This window comes from Aulonocara stuartgranti, assembly GCF_965226115.1.
Source record: "Aulonocara stuartgranti genome assembly, chromosome: 13".
Classification (NCBI taxonomy): domain Eukaryota; kingdom Metazoa; phylum Chordata; class Actinopteri; order Cichliformes; family Cichlidae; genus Aulonocara; species Aulonocara stuartgranti.
Genome location: NC_138949.1, coordinates 28,068,027 through 28,093,420, shown reverse-complemented (window position 1 = coordinate 28,093,420; position 25,394 = coordinate 28,068,027). Strand labels below are relative to the sequence as shown.

At 39.4% G+C, this 25,394-nt stretch overlaps 3 protein-coding genes across 16 annotated transcripts in view; all 3 read right to left on the bottom strand.

The window, feature by feature from the left end:
• Positions 1–11: 11 nt before the first annotated feature.
• On the bottom strand, positions 12–5,729 carry LOC309720182 (uncharacterized protein). 3 transcript variants are annotated; one of them, XM_082556828.1, is made up of 7 exons: positions 4,536–5,729; positions 3,511–3,635; positions 3,098–3,220; positions 2,850–2,877; positions 2,727–2,762; positions 1,792–1,867; positions 12–1,664 (listed from the first exon to the last, which is right to left on the bottom strand). In XM_082556828.1, the coding sequence occupies exons 1-7, from the start codon at positions 4,561–4,563 to the stop codon at positions 1,640–1,642; spliced, it is 441 nt and encodes a 146-aa protein (XP_082412954.1). In that variant the 5' UTR covers positions 4,564–5,729; the 3' UTR covers positions 12–1,639. The 3 variants fall into 3 exon arrangements, with proteins under 3 accessions (XP_082412954.1, XP_082412955.1, XP_082412956.1); XM_082556829.1 differs by lacking the exon at positions 4,536–5,729 and adding an exon at positions 4,016–4,157; XM_082556830.1 differs by lacking the exon at positions 3,098–3,220.
• Positions 5,730–14,533: 8,804 nt separating this feature from the next.
• Positions 14,534–20,222, bottom strand: LOC309720988 (uncharacterized protein). Its single transcript, XM_082558296.1, has 6 exons — positions 19,233–20,222; positions 18,412–18,539; positions 17,956–18,078; positions 17,814–17,841; positions 17,691–17,714; positions 14,534–16,707 (listed from the first exon to the last, which is right to left on the bottom strand). Exons 1-6 carry the CDS (start codon positions 19,258–19,260, stop codon positions 16,559–16,561), a joined length of 480 nt encoding a protein of 159 aa, XP_082414422.1. The 5' UTR covers positions 19,261–20,222; the 3' UTR covers positions 14,534–16,558.
• A 91-nt stretch (positions 20,223–20,313) lies between these two features.
• LOC309720986 (protein FAM161A) overlaps positions 20,314–25,394 on the bottom strand; it is a 29,456-nt gene continuing 24,375 nt past the window's right edge. For all 12 annotated transcript variants that reach the window (XM_082558283.1, XM_082558292.1, XM_082558282.1 and 9 more), the window contains 3 exons: positions 24,753–25,024; positions 23,208–23,357; positions 20,314–21,346 (listed from right to left, as the gene is read on the bottom strand). In XM_082558283.1, coding sequence (XP_082414409.1) covers positions 20,458–21,346; positions 23,208–23,357; positions 24,753–25,024 — 1,311 coding nt within the window. In that variant the 3' untranslated portion in view covers positions 20,314–20,457. The remainder of the gene's footprint in view (positions 21,347–23,207; positions 23,358–24,752; positions 25,025–25,394) is intronic.

The window sequence follows — 25,394 nt, the reverse complement described above, 5'->3', positions numbered from 1 at the left end:
ATAATAAAATACAGTGGCAGAGCAGTCTTCAGATACAGTGAAGTTAAATGGAAATACAACTTCCATGAAGCTGGGTTAGAAGATTTTCATTATGTCATGCAGTATAAAAATGCCTCAAGACCATATTCTTTAATAAAATCTAGTACTGTACACCAGGTACAAATTATATGTATATAAAAGATCCTCCAAAAACGTACCAACTCTGCATTTCCACACACACATCCAAACACACCTTGTTTGTTTGTAGCTGTGTGTTAAATGCCTGTGCTTAGAATATTAATGGAATGAATTTGGTATTTTAATAGTAAGTATCTTAATTCATATCTATATAGACATTTCATAATAGTATATTTTAAATATATACAGTAAAATAATCTGGCATTTAAACATTGACATGGACATATATCTGCCTTCTTATATGCAAAAAATATATTTTTAGCTTTAATAAAGACATTTAAGGAAAAATGATTTTCTCTACAAGCTTAGCAAAAAGATTACAATCTATATTAAAGGGGTTACAGACAGTAAGAAGTACGGGATAAACACTTTCACAGCTTGACCTTGAAAAGAAACGCTGGTTTTGTGGCAAGACCTGGTTAAGCTATGTTGCTGCTGGGTTTTGGTTTGAGGTTTCCACAACCTCAGGAATATTCCACACTGAACCAGTTAATGACATGACACTGGTGGCTGTGCAGTGATTATAAAGGCTGAAACTAATTAAACACTAATTGTGCTTGTTTGCAAGCCAAATTTACCACTGATATATAACCTATCACAGAGAGGGATGGATATTGTTCTGATTTTAAAAATCAGCTATCAATATTTATCATTACCTTATTGGTATTCTCGGTGATGCTGATATTTCACAAGAAAATCTGAACATTTGTCCACCTACTGAGAACAGGCTTGATTTGGGTTGCTAATTCATTAATAATTGAGTAAAAATGGACACCATTGCTTTGCATTTTTAGTTTGGCAAATCCTTTCGCTATCATCATCATCAGAGCTGGGTGGCTACATTGAGGGCTAGTTTCCAAAGTGGAAGCTTTTGGTTTTAGCCTGATTACAAAAGAAAAAGAAAGTTATAAAGAGAAGCTTATAGGAGGAAGACATACTGTAGCTGAAGTTCTGTCACACTACACCTAAACTAATCAAACTATACACCTCATAATATGCAATACAGTAGACAATACATGCTTCCTCAAATCACATCAATACACTGATTCTCCTGAAATGATTGAACTCAAAACAAAAAAAATGAGTAAATGACACATGAAAGAGGAAATATACAATCATATTTTCCCAGAACCTGGCAAGCGGTGGCATGTTTATAGAATTCAATATTAGAGATTATGTTACCTTACTTAGCGGAGGATAATTTCAACTCCAACATGAAAGTGGGGCAAAGCAGGTATATTTCTGTAATATAGGAACACTGCTACTCAAAATGTAGAGGCAGTACTGTAAAAAGCTTAAAAACTGTTTTGAGCATATATGTTTGAAGGCATTCGTGATAAAGAATAAAGGATGTATCATCAGCCGGTGTTGACGATGAATAAAAAGAACCAGAATTTTAATTACTTAACGGGCAGACAAATGAATTTCCGATGCTTTCTAGATGTGCTGGGCCTTCACATTTTTACCGGTTCCTCCTCAGGACACAACTGTAACAGAGCAATAACAGATTTTTATACATAATATGCAAGATGAGCATGAGGTTAAAGTGTGTGCAAAAGTGAACAGAAATGAACGAAGCCTGGTTATAAGTCTAAATATTTATATTTAAAATACCTCAAAAGTCCCAGCAGCAACACCAGCACCAAGAACGACACGCTGGCAATATTGCTCCAGTACTGTCGAGAAATCCCTGCAAGAGCAAAGAGTTTAACGGTTCATCTGCTGAAATCTCCAATATACATGATTCTAATCAAAATCTATAAGACATTCCTGTATCCCTCCTAAATTGGCGTCTTTGAAAGGTGGAAAGTTTAGTAATAGACATTTTTCGACACTCCTTGTCTTTTATCTGTCCCGAATTGTCGCTTTTTTATTTAGTTTGCTAAAGACAAAAGCTCTTTCTACTGAAACCTCAAGACAATTCAACTGGTCTTTAACTGTCATCACCTAAATTCACACCTCTCAGAGACTAACCACATAGGTTCTAAATTTCCCTTTACAAGGGACAAATCCTAACTCACTTAGCTCACTGTGAAATCAGCGAGCAATGTCTTACAGTCCATAGATTTGTTTTACAAGTCATTTACAAATTAATAACTGAGAAAGTCAGGCTGGGAGTCTGTTGCTGTCTCGTGTGTTGTAATTATGAACTTTCTATAGACTCTATGGAAAGCGATTAGTTTTAACAAAGGCAGGGTGACGAATACACAGCTATAGGAGAATTCAAACTACATTCTTGAACTGGGAAAGTGAGTTTTAAATGTTACATTACTACACAATAGTTACTTATTTATGAATGAGAAGTGAGGCAAGACACTCTTAGGTGACTCATTCATCAACAGGAAGTGGAGAAAGGTGATGTAATAAAAAACAACAACACCATCTAAAGTCACACCCTACACTTCCTGCAGTCATTTATCAGTGGTTGTTTCAGATCCTCATCTCATTTTTTAATAAAAGAGAAAAACTTTCATACCTGTTTTAACATGAAACTCATTTTTAATACAAATCTTAACTACAATATAGTTTTCTACTTTGCTGTTCCCTACCTTTTTCCTCCAGAGGCGCCTGAATTATGCAGTCAACTGTAAAAATGAAAAACAATATCTACATTTGTATCAATGGATAAAAACATCAAATAATCTTTAAATGTTAAGGAGACAAATACTCACTGAAGCAATAAGCCGTTTGTTGTATCCCCTAAGTACAAAAATAGAAAGAGAAATTGGGTAAGTCTCATACGTGTACTGAGCTCATGAGAATGACTATGTTTTTAAGTTAATGTCGATAAATGGATAATTGAAGAACTTTAACTTGTAATCTTCTAGTCGCACATAACCAATATGGTTTATACAGTATCTCTGCTTTAAATTGTTCATGTGTTACTCAGTAAGCAGGTCAAATGTCAGCAGTGTGACACCTCAGAGACGCAGTCCCGAGTGTAGTTGAGCTGTGAGAAGCATGTGCGGGTAAAAAGAGTCCCAATACTGCTGTTAAACACCAGGTCACCCATTTTGTCCTTCTGGTTTGCCAGCACGTGCCCCTGAAGGGAAACGCATGGCAAAATCACCACCTGTACAAAGTCAGTCTAAAGGTTTCAATAATAATGACAGTGTCGACAATAAATCAAGCTCATGAGGTGCTTATAATTTAGAAACTCCTCTTTCCATGTATATTTTGCATGTCAAACACAGGTGTAGCTTACAGCGCTAACGTGGCCAAAGACCAATCACACAATTTGTTTTAATATTATTATTTGCACCTGTGCTTTTCATGCTTCGATTTTTTAACATAGAAGCAGAGGTTTGCTGGCAGAGCAGCTGTTGAACTTACAGTGCTGTTCATCCAGGAGTAGGGACACTCAGTTGCCTTCATCTTTGAGACGCTGTAAAAAGTCCCCTGAGGAAGCTGAGTGGCATTGCACGCAAGGTGCTGTGCACAGCAAAGACTGAGGTAAGCTGGGGAGAAAAGACAAGAAGACCAGATGTAGTGATCTTTATTTGAGCATGACTTTATGCACCGTCACTTCTGGAAACTTGACTTCTTTACGTTATCATGACCAGGCCATATGTTTTCTCTCTGTGCCCAACAGGAGAAGACCACAAGCTACATGTTTTTTTTTTTTGGGGGGGGGGGTTAATTTATGACAGAACCACTAACATTATTGGATTAATGTTAGTGGTTCTGTCATAATGGCTTGTGGTATTCGTGTGGTCATCTGAGACAGTGGATCAATTGTGAGAGCCCAAAAAGACCGTAAAACTTTTTTCTATCCCTGTAATCCCTGCGATGAGATGCACACTCTAATCAGTAAATCTGGTATTGCAGGGAGCCACACCTCTCACGCAATGCAAGTCCTACAGTGAAAAGAAAAAAACAGATAGTGTTGCCTCAAAGCTATTTTCGTGGTATTTCCCGCTGCTGTCCAGTCAAAGCTTCCGCTTTGCGCAGTGCGTAAGGGTTGCCTGCTCCGTCAGAGCTGGCAAAAAATATCACGTGTTTTACGGCAACTACATGCCCCCCCCCCCCCCCCAAAGAAAAAAGAAAATAAATAAATAAATGTAATAATAATAATAATAATAAATTAATATAATAAAATACAAATGAATATGCTCAGGTGTTGCATCTAAGAATACTTTCCTTTGACTCACTGAGTAAACAGACTACTGTTTAGTGGTGATTAAGTTGATAAAGGTGATAAAAAAAAAAATAACAAACGCATCACATTGATGCAAATTCCCTGCGATGAGGGCTCACTTCACTTGACTGCAGTTGCTGACAGACTGAAGGTAACAATGTGAGAGCTGCAGACTATTTGGCTTTAGTTGTCCAATGAAATGTTATATTAATCTACTTACGAATAATCCACAGAGCCAGAGTCCACATCGTCTTCGTAGCGAGTCTAGTTGATTCCAATTTCTCCCGGACAGTCACAGCGCGCAGTTCTCCACTGTGTCACTAAAGGGGATTCCTTAAGACTACTGACCTGACCTGCCTCCGCTATCAACAAGCAGTGAAGGCAGGAGGAGAAGAGCGAATGAACGGGTGGTCACGTGACTCACGGAAAAGTCCCACATAACTTTTCAGCGATTACCATTTCCCTTCTTGTAGTAAAATGCGTGAGGCTGTTTTAGTTATTTACTAATGCAAATGTTTAACTGCTTTCATCTTTTCCACATTGTCCAGCTCTTTAAAGATGTAACAACGAAGGGAAAGCCACACAGTAACAATTTCACTGAGAAAATTAATTAATGATAATTCGAGATAAGGCAAAATTTGAAAAAAAAAAAAAAAAAGAAAAGGTAGGCTAAATGGCCTGTATTTGTATAGCGCTTTACTCGTCCCTAAGGACCCCAAAGCGCTTTACACATCCAGTCATGCATCCATTCACACACTGGTGATGGCAAGCTACATTGTAGCCACAGACACCCTGGGGCGCACTGACAGAGACGAGGCAGCCGGACACTGGCGCCACTGGGCCCTCTGACCACCACCAGTAGGCAACAGGTGAAGTGTCTTGCCCAAGGACACAACGACCGAGACTGTCCGAGCCGGGGCTACCACGATCGCCCCTTGCAGAAAGAAAAAAGAACAAGAAGAAAATTAGGTTTTACCCTATAAACTACACGTGGCTTAAAGTAGGCTAACTACAACACAATCAAAGCAAATGAAAACAGCAGCAGACTGCTTTCAGGGAGAGAGAGAGAGAGCCATATTTGAAGGAAATTGTAGCTTACTGAGGCTCCCAAGCAGGAGATTTCCTTTACTGGAGAGGAGGAGCTATTAATTAGGACCTGAAAATGAGATCACAAAAAGCAGGCCAAGCCACTAGGAAATATTCCTAGAGCCATCACATGGGGGATACCCAGGAAATCCCAAGCTCAGTGACATCACTGTCTGCTCTAGGATCTCCTCTTTATTGGGCATACCTAAGATACCTCACCTGCTAGGTGCAGGAAGCATCTGTCCAGGACTTGTCAACATGGCATTTCTGATGAATCTTCTGACAGTGGATTATTAGGACCTAGACCACCTGTAAAACGGTGACTGCTAGAATGGAATCCAGGAAGTCTGGAGGCTAATCAACAAGTTTTGCTGATTCATGTTACATTAGAGATTCCTGAGCAGCTTTTTGCAGTTTGCACTGCCCTGCTCAGTAATGCCACTGCCATCAGCCAGTGCTGTTGCTAGGGAGACAAAAATGTGCATTCCTCGATTGGTTGGTAAATGGTTGCTGGCTGTGACGAGGGGAAATCCTTCAGAAAGAATGTGCCTTACCAGAAACCTCCTTGTGGTTTGTTAGCTTTGGCTGCTGTAAATTAGCTTTAAAACTGCGATAAAAACAGAGAATCTTCACCTTTTCGACTCCGAAAGAGGTGCCTTAGAGCTGTGACCGAAACATTTCCAAAAGCCCGCACTTTTCACAGTTTTGCTGCCACTTGGCAAGTAGTTTGCAAGTTTTTGCAGACAAGTCAGCATTTACCATGCAACTATGGTTTTACCATGGTGGAAAAATTGGCCTCTCGGCGAACAGTTTTGCCCAGAATTTTCCACATTGACGGGCAGGAATAAACAGCATCCAGTCACCAGCCACTCACTAAGCTTGTGTGACTGGGGCCTGACTCCTCCTTGAAGGACACTAAATATTCTACAAGTTGGTGAAATCTTTCGTCCAGCTATTGACAATGAGTCTGAATTTAACTGTGCACTTCATAATAATAAAATACATGCTTTCACAAATCAGGTTAATACACAATTTTCCTGAAGTGATTAAAATCAGAAAGAACATCTGGAAAAACAGCCAATGCATTAACCCTCTCAGGCTCAAATTAAGTTTTAGTTGCTAATGCACAACCAAGTCCTGCAGTGGTACTTCTGAGTAAAAAAAACTCATAAAATATGTATGTGGGGTAATCAGGTTGTTAGTGTTTAACTGTTGCAAATCTGCAACGCCTGCCTTGAGAGGGTTAAATGAAATATGAGAATGTAAGTATCAAATAGGGGAAACCCAGAATCTTTCTCTGCAGCAGTTTACAGGAGTCAATACTGGAGAGCAGAATGAGATGATAAAACCAAAAAGTAATTAGCTGTGTTAAAAACATGTTGTAACCTCAATGAAACAAAGTAAGAAGGTTAGAAATGGTTATTCAATAAAAAGCAGCATATAATTATTTTATGACTAAAACTGTGGCACCTTTTATGAACATGTCTTTTTTCTAGTCACCCTTTGACTCCATGATCCTTGTTAGCACTGTAACAGAATTATAATCTAAAATGTCCCTGATGAGGCTGGAGATGTAAAATTTCAGCAACTGACAAAATGTCTTTAGTTTTATAGTTTTCTGATTTCCAAAGTCTCACTTAAAGTTCAGTCTATACAATAAACACTACTCCAAGTACTGACTGAAGCTGAAAAAAATCAATTTGATTAAAAAAAAAAGAATTTTTAAATATTGTTTTTATTCTTAGAATCAGGAAAACGCATCTTCATTTTTCAAATACCAGACAACTGTGATTGAAAAGACTGAAGTTAAATAAAAACAAATAAAAACAAAAACTTCCATGAAGCAGGTCAAACAGATCTGATGAGCTTCCTCAAATCACACCAATACACATGATTCTCCTCAAATAATTGCACTCAGAGAACATCTGAAAAATGAGTAAAGCAATAAATAACATATGAGAGTAAACATAAAAAGGTGTTTTCACTGAACCTTTTCCTGCAACAGTGGCATGTTTACAGGACTTGATAGAGGAGAATGTTTGATGAAATGTAACTTCGCTGTATCTAACTCCACATTATCTGTGCTGATTCTTCACACTGTTATCAGCACTGTAAAAGATCAATAACAGATCAGATGCCAGATGAGTTGGAGACTGTTGCTGACATCATTGTAATGATAACTTATGGTACGATCAGATATGTTTTCATTGTTAGACCACCTGTTCCTCTGTCTGTGCTTGCTATTTATTATTAGAGAGCTCATAATCTTTATGGTAATCAGCTGTGTTAAGAAGTATGTGAGGTGACTGATGCCAGTTTTGAGAAATAAATAATGATTTCTGAAAATACTTCAGTCTACCTTCCTTATTACTAACATTTACCTATTTATAGGCTTATCAATCTATAAAAGAAGGGCCTTCACTTCAAACATTGTTCTTTTTTAGTGGTTATAAAGTACATAAAATGTAAAAACTAAAGTTAAACACAACAAACACATAATAGCAAATGTGGTTAAGGTGTGGGCAGATTGTCATTTCCTTTTTGGTTCAGAATAATCCTGACTGTGTCAGGAATAATTGATTGTTTTGAGTAAGTGCTGTCGCTGCTGTTATGCCACACTTGTAAATCTCTACTGCAGGCACTCACTAAAAAGTGACAGTGTAAAGATGAACGTAGCTAGCGTGTCGTAAACTCCCATTCTGAAACTTTAAGATGTCGCCATCTGGGTTGCAAGAGACTGATTGTGACAAGTGGTGGGTCTGATTGTCAAACAACTTGCTCAGTGGCAGATGATTTGTAATTGACAGTCATTAGCCAATGAACAAGTAAAGAATGCTATGACTTGTCCTCCTTTTTGAAACGTGGTATGACTGAGAATTACAGAATAGATTTATGTTTTTATTTAGACCATGAACTCATGTGCAAAGTGTTTAGAGAGGTGAAGAAAGAAAGCCCTTTTTCCCCAAGACTTCAATCTCATTGACGTCTTGCTGCAGGTTTAAGGCACTTACAAAGTGCACTAATTTTTATAGCCCAGAAGTCATTCTGTTTCCCATCTTTGGCTCGACGCTACAATTACTCTCAGTGGTGATCTGAGACTCCCTTGTTGAGATTTATTAGTGCAGTGAGGGAAGTGAAATGAATTTTAAAATACATGTCAAATGCCAGAAGCTTAGGAGTTGATAACCCTGACATGAACAAAGTGTTGTTAATAATAAACATCAATGAAACACCTGCAAATGCAGCACAGAAGTACCACCATTACCAGCAATGCTGTGAAAGAGAAACTGATAATGTTACTCCAGTAGTTTTGGGGAGTCCGGCAGTCAGCTGTAAAAAGAAGACATCACAAACATTATGCAAACTCCTCTAAATGGAAATAAACATATCATCAAACATCCCTATAAAATAAAGCAGAAGGATACTCACTGACACAATATGCTGTGCGCTGTATCCCCAAGTTCAGAATAAAGACATTTTCAATTTAATGTCATAGTTATAAAAGTGCGGCTGAAATGTCAGGTGTAAAGTGGTTACAGTTTATATTATTCCAGTTACATGTATCTAATCTGGCTTTTAAAGTGTCTTTCCATTAAACTATTCATGTGTTAGTCAGTATGCAGTTAAAAAGTGAGCAGTGTAACACCTCAGAGATGCAGTCTCGAGTATAGTTGAGCTGGCTCAAACATCTGCTGTTTGTAACACTCCTGTCACTGCTTTTCAATATCGGGTCATTTATTTGTTCCTTCTGGTTTGCCATCACGTGACCCTGACGGTAACATATGGCATAATCCCAATAGTTTTACACATTCATTCAGTCAGAGGATTAAAATAGTGACAATGGAGACATCAAAACAATATGTGTGAGAAACATCTGTATGTCATAGTGCTGTGCTTTTTTAACACAGAGGCACAGGTTATTTCAGGACATAAACATGCTGAACTTACGCTTGCATTATACCAACGGTAGTTACAGTCCACTGCTGGGAACTCTATGACATATATTCCTGACAGAGTGTGTGGTAGGTCTCTGGCAGCTCTTCTTCCCGACTTCCCCTCTGTTTGATATGAGTTATTAAAAGGAACCTCCTGATTCTGTTTGTGACCTTTAGAGAACTTTTTACACAATTATCTGACGCATTATGATTCACTGTGCTGTTCAAAGGGCCAACAAGCTCTACATAAAGTCAGTGCTCAAGTTTTGCTGTTGGCCTTGTGGTATTTTTTAAATAGCTAGTATATGTGCCAAGATGTTATCTGATAATATAGTACTCCACGCCCTCATTCATTGTTTGTTCATTTCCTAAAAGGAAAAGCCCCAAAACTAGCAGGTGAGATCACAGACGGTAACAATAAATCTGTTATTTGTATTCCATATAGAAGCCCCATCCATGTCTGGGTTATCTCTCTCTTGGCCTCAGCTTCTCCATACCAGAGAGACTTTATTAATGCCAGGGGGAAATTGAGTTGTCATAGGAGCAAATGTAAAACAAACATAAAACACTCCTATAAAGTGTAGAAACGGAGATATTGATAGATAAATATTAAAATAAAGGACAAGTATATGTGAAAATATATATTATGGTGTACAAAAGTGATAGGATGCACTGAGGTTTGATTAATTTTGACCCAACCAGATGAATTAAAGCATCTCATAGCAGCAGGAAGGAACGACTTCCTGTAATGTTCCCTCAGACAGCGAGTTTGAAGGAACATGTTCCTAAAACTGCTCTTCAGATTGTCCTGTGTGTTATGGAGGGGGTGGGAGTCATTGTCCATGATTTCTCGCAGTCTTGCCAGCATTCTGTCTGATCCCCATCTCCAGGGTGGCGAGCTTAATGCCAACAACAGACTTTGTTCAGTCTGCTTTGATGCCTGCACCCCAGCATGCCACAGCAAAGAAAATGGTGCTCACAACAACAGACTGATAAAACATATAAAGCAGCCCGCTGCATACATTGGAGAATCTGAGCCTTCGTAGAAAGTCAAACCCTTTTTGTAGACAGCATCCATGTTGCCAGACCACTCCAGCTTGCGATCCAGTTGGACTCCCAAATACTTATAGGATGTGAATATTTCGACATCAGTCCCACCATTGCAGACAGGGAAGGGTTGGGATCTGCTTCTACTGAAGTCCACCACCAGCTCCTTTGTTCTGGCCACATTCAGCAGCAGACAATTTACATCACAACACCTCACAAAGCGATGAATCAGTCTTCTTTACTCCTCTTCCCATTCCATCTCCACACTTCCAGTAATGGCCATGTCATCAGAGTATTTCTGAAGGAGATACGTTTATATGATGTATGTGAAGTCAGTCGTATAGCTGGTGAAGAGGAAAGGGGACAGCACAATTCCCTGGGTGAACTGTGTTGCTGTTCAGTCTCTCTGACACAAAGCACTGCAGTCTCAGTAGCAGGTTACACCACTTGCAGTTCACAAACACACCCACCCCACCTCCTTTCTTCTTGCAGTCATTCCACAGATCAAGTGTGGAAAGAGTGTCAACAACAAAGGCAAGGCAAGTTTATTTGTATAGCACAATTCAACAACAAGGTGATTCAAAGTGCTTTACAGAGACATTAGAAACAAGAACAAATAAAAAGCATGGTTTAAAATTGAATAAAACAAGCAAATAAACTAACTAACTAATTAACAAACAAACAAACAACAGTATATAAAATCAAAACAGATAAAATCAGAACAGTAGATAAAATCAGTAGTAACTGAAAACAAAATAATTAAAATGGTATGATTAAAATGATCTGATCATGCTGGGAGAAGAGCACCTAAGAGCGAGAGACGGAGCGCCACAAGTGTCTGACACAGCGTCTGAGGAGGTGTGAAATCCTGCCCTGTATACGTCACGTGCATGTACTGTTATCCTTCTCTTCCCACATGATTAAACATGATTAAAGGTTTCATAAAGGTGCACGCTAAAGTGTCTCGCACAGCAGAGGATATTTTTTAATAAGGCTTCTTTCTAAACGCATGATCAAGAACGTCCTGTTAGAGAACACATGATTTGCGGCACATCGCAGTTTGTATTGTATTGTCACGATTCCACTCAGATGAAAGTTTAAAAGGGAAAGATGTGCGGTCTTTTCCTCTTGACTGTAATCTCTTCTTTATTGTTGAAATGCGTCTTGCACCAATCCCGCTTAACGCAGCAGGTAAACCGCCGGAAGTCTCAGCACTGCGAGACACATGCCATATGATCGTATGTCATACCTCTCCCCAGGGGAGGGTAAGGCAGGTCAAGCCTCCTTTATTTACACGTTTCTTTTGATTGTATTTATTAAAAGCAACATAGTGACAAGTATAGATTGTGACGTAAAAGACCACGCAAACCATTAACTTTATCCGTGTAGTGTTTTTTGCAATTTACTTATAAGGGAATCTTCTATGCCAGATCAAAGCCTTTTGTTCTTTTTCATTTCCCTAAAATTTTTAGTCCGGAATTTTTGTGGTTTAGCAGAGTGCACTGCTAAAAGTGAGGCTGCTGCTGTCACACAGTACTGTGACACAGTACAGCCCAGCCTCACAATTAGTTAATTTTAGACTGAAATCCTGGAACATAAAATGCATTGTTACTAGTTGAATTGTTACCAAATTTAAAATCCATTTGTGGCAGTGGAGTGTGATTCGTGACTCATCTGCAGGGGAAGAGATAGGCCAGTGGATGTCAGTGAGCTGTCATGAATCTGAGGGTGTCTACTTCTTGTGCAATAGTCCAAGACATGGAAGTCAAGACTGAAAACCTCTGAGAAAAGTCTGCAAGAGTGATTAGTGGGTAGTGTTTAGTGAGTTTAGTGGGTGCATAGTCTCTACTTGCCTAGATGTTACATGGTGGAGCTATAAGTGAGAACACAAATGTCCAAAGTCACTCAGATCAGATGTGTGATGTCCGATGGTGTGCCAGCTCCTGCAAGCTGCCTAGCATTTCCATTAGTAAGATAAATCTGACAGACATTTCCTGTTGTGTGCTGCATGAGGAAAAGAGCTTGCATGAGTTACTTCTTGGACACTGATAAACAGGTACCTGCATGTAGTTTTATCTTGATAATTCAGAGGTGGTTTAGTTCCCATGCTCAGAACTCCTACCCTTAGATTCAGTATTCAAGATTTCTGAAAGTCTGTTCAATTAGTGAAATGGGGGGAATTGTAAGAGGATTCAGTGTGCGTTAATATATTTGATTAAATTTACAGTCAATCTGAGAATTGCACAGGATGCTGTGTAGAGTTTTGTTTTGGTCAAACTGGTTTCCCTGTTCCTTTTTTTAGCGTTTCAAGCAAAGCCACTGTAGTGCTGTGTGCTCCAGTTCCTTCTGTCCTTTCAAAGTTTGCTAACCTTGAGCTGAGAATCACCTAATACAGAAGCATTTTGTTAGAAGATCCACAGAAAAACCTGGGCATGACTTATGACATAATCAACAAGGCCAGCTCCTGGTCAGAGCCACATCATGACTCTGCAAGTCCAGCTTTTCCTGTGAATTGATCCTCTGGAATCTCCTAGCAGGACTGATATGTCTGATCAGACAGAGTGAGTCAAATTACAATGACTTTTGACATTTAAATTTCGGAAGTTTGGAAACACAGTTACTGACAGTATGTCAAAAATGCTTTTTGAAAGCACTTTACTTGAAAATCCCCAGCCTCGATAGAAAAACTAACAAATGAATTAAGTTTGTGAGTTTCTAATTTAGTGCAAAGATATATTCCTTGTGATTTGGATAAAACTGCCATGTGGGAAATATTGTAACCTCAGTTTTTTGGTTTCTTTTTTTTACATAGATTGCAACACGCTGATGCCTTTTGAAACATTTTTAATGATTTGGCCATATCAGACAAATAATGAGATCTGCTGTGTGATACAGAGGGTATACATATTTGGTGAGGGGAAACTATATTACTTGTTCAGCATGTCCTAATTAGCAGTGGTGCATGGAAGGGGTGGCACAAATGCTCAGGGGGAATGTCTCGTGGTATGTTTGTGGAGCAGCCAGTAAGATTAAGAGTTTAAGAAATCTTCATGTTTGCTGAAAATGTCTTAATCCCAGAACTGCAAGGACCTGACTATCAATCCTTGATCATCAAACACACAAGCTGTTTCTGTGCAATCTGGCACCCAACTGGTCCGCTAGCGAAAGCTACAGTTGATGTGCGATAACGTTCCTCTGAGTGATAATAATGACTTTATTTGTGCCTTTTCAAACACATATCATTTTATATTGTTGCAGAAAGAATCAAAGCAATGATTGACTTCCTCAGCAAACACAAGAACCTCAGTTTGGCCAGGGTTAAGAGGGAGGAAATTTGAAGACATCCACTTACTGTATTTATGGGAGTTATACACTCATCAAGGGTGGAGAGCTTGCCAATGTAGTTTGGCAATGGAGATGGGAAAGTTGTAAGAAAGAGAGGATAGGAGAGGAAACCCTATGCAACATTTGTTTATGTATTGCACAATAAGCAGTAAATCTCGGCTGCAGCAGCTGCCCAGGTCTGTTGGTCATTTCCTGTCCTCAAAAAACATTAAAAAAAAACCAAATCTACAGCAGAAATTAGAACAACTTCTTTCTAATCTTTTTTTTTTAAATAAGTGGTTTCCGTACACCAGAACTTGTGATTCCACCAACTGCCAACCACTCGATATTTATATTTTCCAGCTTCCTCTTCTCCCAGTAAATCCCATCAGTTTATTTACTAAAAAAAAAATAACATAACTTTTAAGTTTAAACTTAAGTGAGCAACACTGTATAAAATAGGTGCAATTTTCATTTAAGGTTGTGGGGGTTTTTTTGTAAAACAGCTCCCAGCATGTCCAGTAACGGTGTGTGTAGAAAGATATGAAAGCAGTGAAACCTTTGTGCTACAGCTGGTGGTAATTTTTGAAGAGTGAGAAAAAAAATCCCTGCCCTCAAAGCAGTACAGCGATTCTTCCCATCATAGACACAAAGATCTCTATGACTCACTTCCTATCACAAGATTCTTCACCTTACAAAATACCCTATCTTACCATCTCATTTTTTTCTCTCCATTTGTTAAAATCATGAGATAACAGAGCACACATAGGTTTTGCTGTAAAAAAGAAAACAGAAGTCTCTTTAGATATAAATGTTACTGTTTTAATAAGAAAATACATTGAAAAGGCAAAATTAAGATACAGTGACGTTAAACATACAACTGTAATGAAGCAGGCAGGATTAACAGATTCAGTCATAGTTTGTATAAAACATGTTTATATAGCTTATCTTTAATAAAACAGAAGTACTAGTACTGTACACCAGGTACGGTATGATTTACATTTAAACAAAGGTTTCTCCAGAAACAAGTGCCAACACTAGAGTGGTATTAATGTTTTATAGTTTCATTTCACTGCAATTTTACTGTGATGTTAACATATCTTTAGAAATATATATAAACATATATATATGTACACACACACACACACACACACACACATATATATATATATATAAATGCACTTTGTTTATAAATAGCATCAAGTCACTCTGCTGTGTGTGTTGATCTCAGACTTAAATGCAAAAAGATCAGTTTCACTCTACTGTTGGAAAGCTACTGGAGAGAACTTTGTATGTATTAAAAAAGTATATAAATTATTTTAATTCATATTTGTAGATAGAAATATTTTTCTTAATGCTATGCATGTTTAACAAAGACATGGTTCAACACAGGGTTAACAAAAAGATTAAAGTTTAAAATCTACACAAAAGGGGTTTTTGTAATGCTATAGGCAGTAGGAAGTGAAAGTTCTCGTGCTTCATTATGGCACAAACATTTCTGACAGCTTCAACTTTGAAAAGAGACGCTGGTTTTTTGACCGGACCAGGTTAAGCTGCTATGTTGCTGCTGGCTTTTGGTTTGAGGTTTCCACAACCTCAGGACTCCACTCTGAACCAAATAATTACATGACACTGGTGACTGTGAATGTGAATGCAAAGACTGAAACTAATTAAACACTGACTGTGCTTGGTTGGAAGAACAAATTGCTATTGATATATAAGGGAAATCAGACACATGCCTCAGTGTCTGAAAGGACCAAATGCCTGTCACAGGGAGGGATGGATATTGTTCTGATCTTATGAATATCAGAACATACTAAATCCTACAAATACTGTATTTAACCAGATGCTTCATTCTGGATGGCATTAACTTGGCCTCCAGTAACACTGTGAGGAATCTTTTTGACCAAGATGTGTCCTACGGAGCACAAATTAAACATATGTACAGTAGAACTGTTTTCTACCATTTGCATAATATCTCCAAAATTAGAAACAACCTGTGTCAGAGTGATACTGAAAAACCTGTCCATGCATGTACTATTTCCAGGCTGGACTGCTGTAATTCATTATTATCAGGATGTTCTTAAAACTCCCTGAAAAGCCTTCAGTTGATCCAAAACTCTGCGAGTACTGACAGGGATTAGGAGAGAGCAGATTTCTTATATGTTGGCTTCTCTTCAATCCAGAATCTAATTTTAAAATCCTGCTCCTCACATGCAAAAGCTTCAATAATCAGGCCCAATCTTATCTTAATGACCTCATAGTACCGTATCACCCCATTAGAGCACTTCGCTCTCAGACTGCAGGCTTGCTTGTTGTTACTAGAGTATTTAAAAGTAGAATGGGAGGGAGAGCCTTCAGTTTTCCTCTTCTGTGGAACCAGCTCCCAGTTTGGATTTGGGAGACAGAGACGCTCGCTCTACTTTTAGGAGTAGGCAAAAAAAACTTTCCATTTTGATAAAGCTTATAGTTAGGGCTGGATAAGGTGAGCCTGAATCTTCCCAGTAGTGTCACTGCAATAGGTCTAAGCTGCTGGGGGATTCCCAAGATGCACAGGTGTTTCTTCTTTGGTAACCTTTTTTTACTCACTATGTGTTAATACACCTCTCTGCAATTATTAACTATTAATAATCTCGGGCTCCCCTCCACAGCATCTCTTTTGTTCTCTCTTCCTCCCTTCACACCCAACCAGTGACTGGTTGGGTGTTTCCCATTCCCTGATGGCCCCCTCTGTGTATTTAAGCCCTGTGTTTTCCTTTGTTTGTGTCACGATCGACCCTCATTCATGCTGTGTGTTCTGTCTGCCTGCCTGAGTTTATTCTTTGTATTTTGAAGTTTGTTACTTTTGAGTTCAGCATTGAAGCTGATGGTTGAAGTGACAATAAAGCCGACTTGACTTGACTTGACTTGACTTGAAATACCTGCAAATGCAGACCAGTAGAACCAGCAGTGCCGTGATGGAGAAACTGGTAATCATATACCAGTAATGTTGAGGTATCCCTACAAGAGCAAAGAGAGTTTGACAATTAGTCTGCTGAACATTTTACTTTGCCTGAGATCTCCAAAGTACAATTTTTGCATTATTTAAACTGACAGGCAGCTGCGTATCCCTCATGAATTAGACTTCCAGTCATTTAGAAAATATTCTTGTTGGGTTGTCTGTGACATGACTGATGCCACTTTTGAGCTATAAGTGATTTTTCATCCATCCAGGCATTCATCTATTGGATGACAACAGTCTATCAAGCTGCTGCATGTTAGTAACTGACACAGTTTTGTACAGTTCCCTTTTAGCATCATTATATGTTCATGAACTAGTTCTGGACTAGCTGTGATATGTACTACAAAACTATAATATTTTTGCAACATCAAAACTTCTATTTTCAGACGTCTCAGAAGCAAATCAGTTTTTTTCTTTACACTAACTCACATTTCAACAATGATTAGCCATAAGGTTCCAAACTTCCTCTCTGTATGAACACCCGACAACACTGCGTGACAATATCAACAATAATTGACTCACTGTGAAATTATATATTATCAATCCACAGATTGATATTGCAGTTTATTTACATAACTGAGCTGATGAGTGACTTGACGTCCCAGATACTAATTTGCACTGAGTGCAGCAGAATTCTATTTAAATTCTTGCACTGGGTCAAGTGTGATTTAACATTTTTAAATATCACACAGTGATTACTTGTTTATGAATGAAAACTGAAAAACCTACTTCCTCAGCAGCTCATTCATCAACAGGAAGTGGAGGCATGTGACAACAACCCTTTTAGACTTCCTTTACTGCCATTCAGTTTTTATGACTCAGATGCTCATCTCTTTTTTGAGATGAGAATCTCAACTTTCCATACCTGTTTGAAGAGGTCATTCATTTCTAATTTTACATAGAAAATTTATTATTAAGATTTAATTGTCTAATATAATAAAAACTTAACATCAGTATAATTTCCTGCTTTGCTGTTTCCTACCTCCTCCAGGAGTACTGCAGTCAGCTGTAAAAAGAAGAAATCAAAAACATTATCTATAATTACCTCAGTGGAAAAAAACGTATCATCAAATATCCTTTAAAAATAAAGCAAGCAGATACTCACTGTCACAACTTGCTCTGCGCTGTATTCCCTAAGATAGGCAGATGAAATTACATTAATTAAATTAATGTCATTAATTATGTCTCTCTGCTTTAAATTATCATGTGTTACTCGGTGTGCAGTTAAAAGGTGAGGAGTGTAACACCTCAGAGATGCAGTCCCGAGTATAGTTGAGGTGGCTCAAACAGCTGGTAATCATAATACTCCTGTTACTGCTTTTCAGTACCAGTTTATCCATTTTACCCTTCTGGTTTGCGAGGACATGACCCTGAAGGCAACAGATGAGAAAATCAGAGCAGTTTTACAAATTCATTCAGTAAGAGGGTTTGTCACAGTCGTAACAGGGTTAAAATAGTGGCTCTGGAGCTATCATAACAATCTCATTAATCATATAAAGCCACATGGCCATGTGCCGATCAGACAATCAAACATTAAATTCATTCTTTTTAGCACTTTTTTCTGCTTTATCTGTCATGAGAAACACCTGTATATAATAGATTTATGCTTAAAAAAAAACAACAACAAAAAAAAAAAACACAGAGGCACAGGATACATCAGGAAATAAAATTTCCTTCCCAAACTAAGCAGGTGTTGAACTTACGCTTGCATTATCCCAGTGATAGTCACACGCCTGTGCCTGGAACTCTGGGACTCTATAAATGATCCCTTGAGGGCTATGACTGACATTACATGGGACCTCCTGTGGATAGCAAAGATTCACGAACACAGCTGGGGGGAAAGAGACCAGAAACATGATTTGACATTGGGTGCCAAAATGCAAAGTCGTGTATTGTGTTTAAAAGCAATGTAGCCAGTATTTGTTTAAACATTGATGGGGCAGATAACTTGGAAAAAAATGTAATGGGATAGTTTGTCAAAAATAACATATTTATAACTTATAACTTTGTTTCTCTTTAATGTCAGCAGTGGTCGGATCTGTTATGCTACTGCAAGGTCAAGTTTAATATCTGTCCAGAAAAAGAAGGGAGTGGCACAAACACACGGTACAATGAAGAAGCAAGGAGGAAAGAGAACACACTCTGCTCCAGCAGTGGAGTGGGCGGAGGATGGAGATCGACTGCGCTGAGTGAGAGACTGAGTTTGACAAACTCAGATAGCCAGCAAAGTGCGTGGGGAGACGCCACGTGCATTTACTGACTTCAAGTCTAACTTGGTGACTGGACAAACCTCCTCGTCCCCCTCAAATAAACACGAGCTTAAATGTCTTAAGAAATCACCACTCTCCAAACAGAAGCGCAAACCGCGCTTTATTGATAACACCTGCTTTGTGGCGAACAACTAAGACTACAGGAGGCTAAAGTTAGATCATATTGATGCAAATCACCCCTGCAAGCGAATGCAAAAACACTTTAGCTATTTGACTTCAGTTATTCAGTAAAGGCTTAAATAAAGTGCACTTACCCAGACTCAGAATGCGCAGAGTTTCCATAATCCTGAGAATTCCGATGAACTCCAGCGTTGGTTATTTTCAGGATTCCGCTTAAAAGGCTTAACGTTTCACAGGCGTCCAGCCCTTTCGTCTCCTGTGCTGTGACTGACACCTAAGCTTTTATCTCTAAAGACGTCTTGCAGCACTGTAATGGGCTACACGCCCTCTTCTCAGCTGCAGCTGGCTACGCGCGTGGAGGAGTGACTTCCGTGAGCGGTGTGATCATCTGGCACCAACGCGATTGTGGTACACATACCAACACCCCGCTATTTACGGCATTTCACTGAGAATGGTCAGTCATTGGTTGAATATGTGCCCAGACCGGTATTTTGTTCCCTGAACTTGCAGAAACGGGTACATGATTAGTTTTAACCTGTTTGAGCAACATTTTACCGAACAGTTCATAAACACAGAGATGGGAAAAATAGCCGAAGTTAGTGAGTGGCGAAAATTGATCCTGAATCAAAAGCTCCCAGTTTTGATTCAGGATCAGGAGGCAGCGTGCTATTAGACCAGGTTCAAAGCTTTCCTTGTTGAGAAAGCTTATAGTTGTGGCTGGATCAGGGGATTTTTGACTCCTGCCTAGATATACTGCGATGGCTACTAGAGCTTTCCCATGATGTGCTGCATGTTTCTTCTTCACTTACCTTTTTCACTGACTGTGTATTAATACACTTTTCATTGAATAATTAGTCATTATTAATCTCTGGCTCTTTTTCACACTGTGTCTTTTGTCCTGTCTCCATCACACCTAACTGGTTACAGCAAATGCAAAAGTTAAGTGGGAGTTTTTCCTTCCCATTGTCACCAGTGTTTGCTTAAAGGAGGACTCAGAGGGGGAATTTGATTGTGGGGTTTTCTCTGTATTACTGTTAAAGTCTTTACCTTACAATAAAAAGTGCCTTGATGCGACTGTGGTGGTTCTAAATATATAAACTGAAAAAAATGAAACAACCTGAAACAAACAATAAATTATGACAGAAAACAATCAATGTATTTTTGATTGCAAAATATTCCACAAAAACAGAAACAAAAACAACACATCCTTGCACATGCATTTCTTTAACCGTGTTTTATTGTTTGATCAAGAGCAACTAGAAACCATGTTGACTTGCCTGCATTGTAAAACTAACTCAAAAACAGTGTAGATGTAACTGCTCCTCGTCTCCCTTTTTGCTGTGAGTTTTAAACACTTTGTCACACACTGAGAACACCTTTGTTACTGAGCAGAAGCTCTGGGCCACCCAGCTGTTGAGACAAGCAGATGTTGCAGCCGCTGGGGTCAGTGATAGGGGTCTCTCTCTCCTTCACCATCTCAATGGACAGCTGTATTTGCTTCTTCATTGGCTTGGAAGAAGGACTTCTTTGGGACCTGCAGGAGTCGAGAGAGGAGTCGGATTGGTGCATATCAAGCTCCAGGTCTGAGCTTTGATCACTTTGGCTCTCATTAGCTTCTCTTTCCATTTTGTAGAAGATTTGAGTGTAGGGATCATGGCTTGTAGTCATGGTGCCCTCTCTGTGTCTGGTGCCATAAATAGATGTGGGCATTGGCTTTGCCTTGAAGTTATGTCGCTCAATTCTCTCACCAAACTTTCCAAGCTCTGCCACAATCCTGGCCTCCTTCTTCCTCCTTTCTCTCTCCAAAAACTGAAAAGGCTGTGGTGAGAGTGCAGTAGAGGTCTGGGTGCTTGTAGCATCCATGTTCCTGTTATTGTTGGTGTTGCTTCTGCTTTGGTTTGACCGTTGACTATTGCGACGGCTGATAATTTCATAGAGAGGCAGGTGTATGTGTGCCGGAGCAGGTGACGCCCGGAACTTTTTCTGGCATTCTCGGAGCTCTTCCAACTCCTGCCTCAGCAGCGTGTTCTCCAGCTCAATCTCTGAACGTGTGCGCACTTTGTGCTTCTTCCTCTCCTCTTCTCTTAGCATCATCTGGAAAGGTTTGGGAACAGTGACTTTGGAGTTGGGCAGAATTCTGGCACCAGCTTGATCGGACACTCTTGCCTGCGGTTTCGGACAGGAGGTATTGGGCTGGAAGCGAAACCGGTTCTGGCTCGTCATCCTCTCTGGGCTCAGCAGCACATCTCTGAGGGAAAATACAGGAGAATAAAATGTGATAGTGAGATCTGTTCATCAGTAATATGTTGATTTAACCACTGAACTTGTGTAGATGTTGCATGGTGAGGATATAAGTGAGAACACAAATATCTGAGATCACTCAGATCAGATCAGATAGCACAAACTATCTCTAATGCTTAAGCCCATATGTAAATTTATTATGATTATGACTATTTTAAATTTCCTTGTGCTTTTTTATTGTTTGTGGGTTTTTCTTTCCCTCTTTATTCTTTTATTTGTATGAATATTTTTTAATTAGTGTATAGCATCAACTCAATTAAACCTCTGTGATTTGGTCACATAAGCAGCAGGTTTTATGTGATTTGGCTTTAATGAAATTAACAACAGGTGCACTAGTATCATGGTCTCCGAGTCATTGACCCAGGGTTTTGACTTTTATGTATTCACGGTGTATTCTTTTGGATTTGTGATGGTAATTGTGGTCAAGCCTGTCTATTTTGTGTCCTGTGTATTGTATTATTGGCGCTTCTGCATTTGTCATCTTGCCTTCCAGTTTTTGGTTTCTCTTCAGATGATAATTCCTTTCTGTGTCCGGTCCATCCAAGTCTTGTCTCTGTTTTGTCTTCTGTCTGTGTGTAGCTTGAGTATCTTTGTCTGGGTCTCAGTGTCAATCATGCCTCCATTTTTATCTCCTGTCCCTGTCAGTTCTCATGTCTTGGTCTGTCTCTCTTTGTTTCTTTACCTTTCTGTCTCAAAGTCAAGCCTGTGATTCAGTTCCAGTGTTCTGTTACTTCCTCTTCTATTTTGGTAGCTTAAGGGAAAACTGTTTTGCTTTCCTTGTCTCATTTGTCTGTGATTAGTATCAGCTGTATTCCCACTGGTGGCCAGTTCCCTCATCTCTCTCAAACTGTATGTGCTGTGTCCCATGGTCCCTCGTTAGAGCTTAGTCTGTGATTCCCTGGTAGTGATGGTGAGATGAAGCCCTGTGAATGTGTCGAATCTTTCCACCGCATTCAACAGCTCATTTGGAACAGCCCAGTCATTCCCCACAGTGAAGAAATCGTTGTAGAGAGTGGTGAGGACTGCTGAGAAGATCATTGGGACATTTCTTCCATCTATCCAGGATGTCGTGCACAGACGCTGTCTCAGCAGAACCTGTAACATCATCAAAGACTCCGTCCGCGCCCATCACCCCATCCTTGCTCCCCTCTGGCAAGAGGTATATTGCAGCATCAGGTCTAGGACAGTCAGATTCTGCAACAGGTTCACTCCCAATGCCATCAGACTCTGGAACTCATAGCTACTCCTCTATGCTGTACCCCTACCCTCCAACCCCCAAACATATATGCACAATGTGACTGTATATTTAGGGCAGTTTTTCCTAATATTCTTTACAGGTTTTCTCCCGTTTTCTAATAATGAATATAGACAAATTCCTCCTGTATTCACATACGTGTACAAATCTGAGATTATTTTCATACCTTTGGATTTATTTATCATTTATATTGTACAGTCAGATGGCGAGTACATGCACTGAAATTTCATGCTGATCTGCACTAACAGGTGTATATTCTGAACAACAATAAAGCAGCTATACTATTCTAGGCTTCATGAGGGTGGCCTGAGGGCATGATGTCCTCTTTTGGGCCCTGTGCTCACTGCTCAGCACAGTCGAGCCCAACAATGCCCAGCCTAATGTGACAAGAGTATACAGGCAGTTCCTAGGGGATGAAGGAACTAATAGCATTGACTGGCCCTAAAGCTAAGAATTACACATGATGCTCAGAGTTTCCCTGTATCTTTTTCCACTCTCTTCCAGTATCCAATGAAGACTCAGCAGTGCTGTGAATTAATACTTCATTACCAACCTCTCAAAAATTTGCTCCTGGCTGGGAGTCCAGTCCAGCTCCCCAATGCTGTCCTCTCCACAGAGCTCCGACTGGTCCGAGCCACTTGATGACTCCTGGAAGTCCAGCTCCTCCTGGGAGTTGATCCTCTGGAGTCTCCTGGCAGGGCCACTAGGTCAGACATTAACATTCTCAGTCAAATTAACAATGAATGTATATGCCAAACACTTGTAAACTGTCAGTGAAGATTTCAGAAGAATGAGAAGTAAAGTGGTGGGTCAGTGGCAGCATTTGGGAAGAGAAGTAACGGTGATGGGGTGTAAGAAACAAAAGCAAACAGGTTACAGGTGAGCAAATGCAAGGACAGGAAGGCAGTGTTTGGGCATGTGGTCCCACTCCTGAGAATTAAATAAATTCCAATTTTTCACATATTCTCTAAAAAATAAAGCTCTTACATTATTAAATATTTGTAGCACAACACAAAGCACAACTCCCAGTAAGAAAAACAAACAATTTCCTATCCATTAAACATCCTTTAAGGGAATTTTTTTTTTTCACTTTAAAGGTCACAGTTCAAAAATGTGTGACTTTTGACATTTAAAGTTTGGAAACAGAGTTCTTGCTACTGCGTCAAAATTCTGTTTGAATTTCCTTTCAAAAGGTTCCTGACTCAACACGAAACAGGAAAAATGAGAAAACGGATTACGTGTGTGAGTTTCTGATTTAGTCCACTAAGCCTTAATTATTTGAATAATGTCTGTATCATCCTTCAGAGATATTATTATTGTTGTTGTTTTGTAATAAATGTTGCTTTTGAATAGTTATCGAATTCTTTTGGAAACAACATGTAAATGAGAGCACGCTAGGCACTCATCTTTGTTCTTACTGTAGTGGCCCAGGACCCACTACAGTTCGCTTACAAGAGGGATGTTGGGATGGAGGATGACATCCTACACAGAGCCCAATCACACCTGGACAAGGGAAAAGGCACGGTCAGGATCCTGTTTCTTGAATTTTCCAGTGCCTTCAATGCAATCCTGTCTGCTCCTGGAGAAACTAAACAGGATGCAGGTGGACCCCTGCCTGATTGCTTGGATCTCCGACTACCGTACGTCAGGCTGAAGGACATCACGTCTGATACTGTGGTCAGCAGCACAGGAGCACCACAGGGAACTGTGCTGTCCCTCAAATGTGCAATCCTATTTATCCATGTTGTATATTCTGTATTTATACATGTGTGTGTATATGGTGTATTTATGCTTATATCCTTACTCTCATTCCCCTTATTGTATCTGTAACATGCAACTTCTGTCGGTGCTGTGCTACTGGAAGCTGAATTTTCCGGAGGAAACCATCCGAGGAATTGATAAAGTTTCATCTAATCTAATCTAATCCAATCTAATCTTATCTAATATAAGGCAGATTTGATTTAACACCTGATGGCTGTTGACTTTATAAAATAAAAACTAAACCATACAATTATTTAAGCAATAGTTATTGGGGTCTTTATGTTTCCATTTCTCTATTATGTCAAGGTTTAAGTGTGAGTCATAGAGCGTATCCAACCTGAGGAGCTGCCTGGCCTCTTTGTTTCTTCCCAGACATGCGTTATCGCCCCCTCCATGCCTTTCCTTGCCTTGGCTGATGTACATCCTCTCCAACTCAGCCATGTTCCTCAGGTGATTGCTCTTCAGCTCCTCCAGCCTCCTGTAGTACTCCTGGTTGGAGAAGTAAACATGCTGCTCCCTCTGCAGACCAACGATTTCCAGTGACAGAGAGCTGCGAATGCCTCTCCCGTCTTTTCCTTCCTCACTGCACTCCGAGTCCAGGTCACATTCCTGACAGGTTAGAAGTTGCCAAGATTATGAAACATTGCGAATGAATTCAGTGCAATAGATTTACTTTGAGTGCTTTGAGTGATTGCACATTATTTTTTCAACCTTTTCTATATTGGCTTCTACCTGTGGCTGAACTGCAAAGATCTTGCATTCATGGGGTTAGAGTGTGCATAAAAAATTAACTTCATAAGGGTATTTCCATTTTTCATTTTTAGACACCTTATGTAGTTGTTATCAGAAACAATAGCAACTGTCTGTTGCACTCAGACTTCTTTCATCTAGCTGTGAAACCGCTGAAGTAGTGTATTTTATACTAATGTTTTATGCTCTGCATGCAATGCCTCAAATAAAAGATTTTCAGTGCAACGTT

Excerpts from the sequence above, each read along its gene's own strand:
- LOC309720988 (XM_082558296.1), bottom strand. The coding sequence starts at position 19,260 with ATGGAAACTCTGCGCATTCTGAGTCTGG. Across the intron at positions 18,540-19,232 it reads TCTGCGCATTCTGAGTCTGG|CTGTGTTCGTGAATCTTTGC; the intron begins GTAAGTGCACTT and ends CTTTCCCCCCAG. Across the intron at positions 18,079-18,411 it reads ATCACTGGGATAATGCAAGC|GGTCATGTCCTCGCAAACCA; the intron begins GTAAGTTCAACA and ends TGTTGCCTTCAG.
- LOC309720182 (XM_082556828.1), bottom strand. The coding sequence starts at position 4,563 with ATGTGGACTCTGGCTCTGTGGATTATTC. Across the intron at positions 3,636-4,535 it reads TCTGGCTCTGTGGATTATTC|CTTACCTCAGTCTTTGCTGT; the intron begins GTAAGTAGATTA and ends TTTTCTCCCCAG. Across the intron at positions 1,665-1,791 it reads TTGCTGCTGGGACTTTTGAG|TTGTGTCCTGAGGAGGAACC; the intron begins GTATTTTAAATA and ends GCTCTGTTACAG.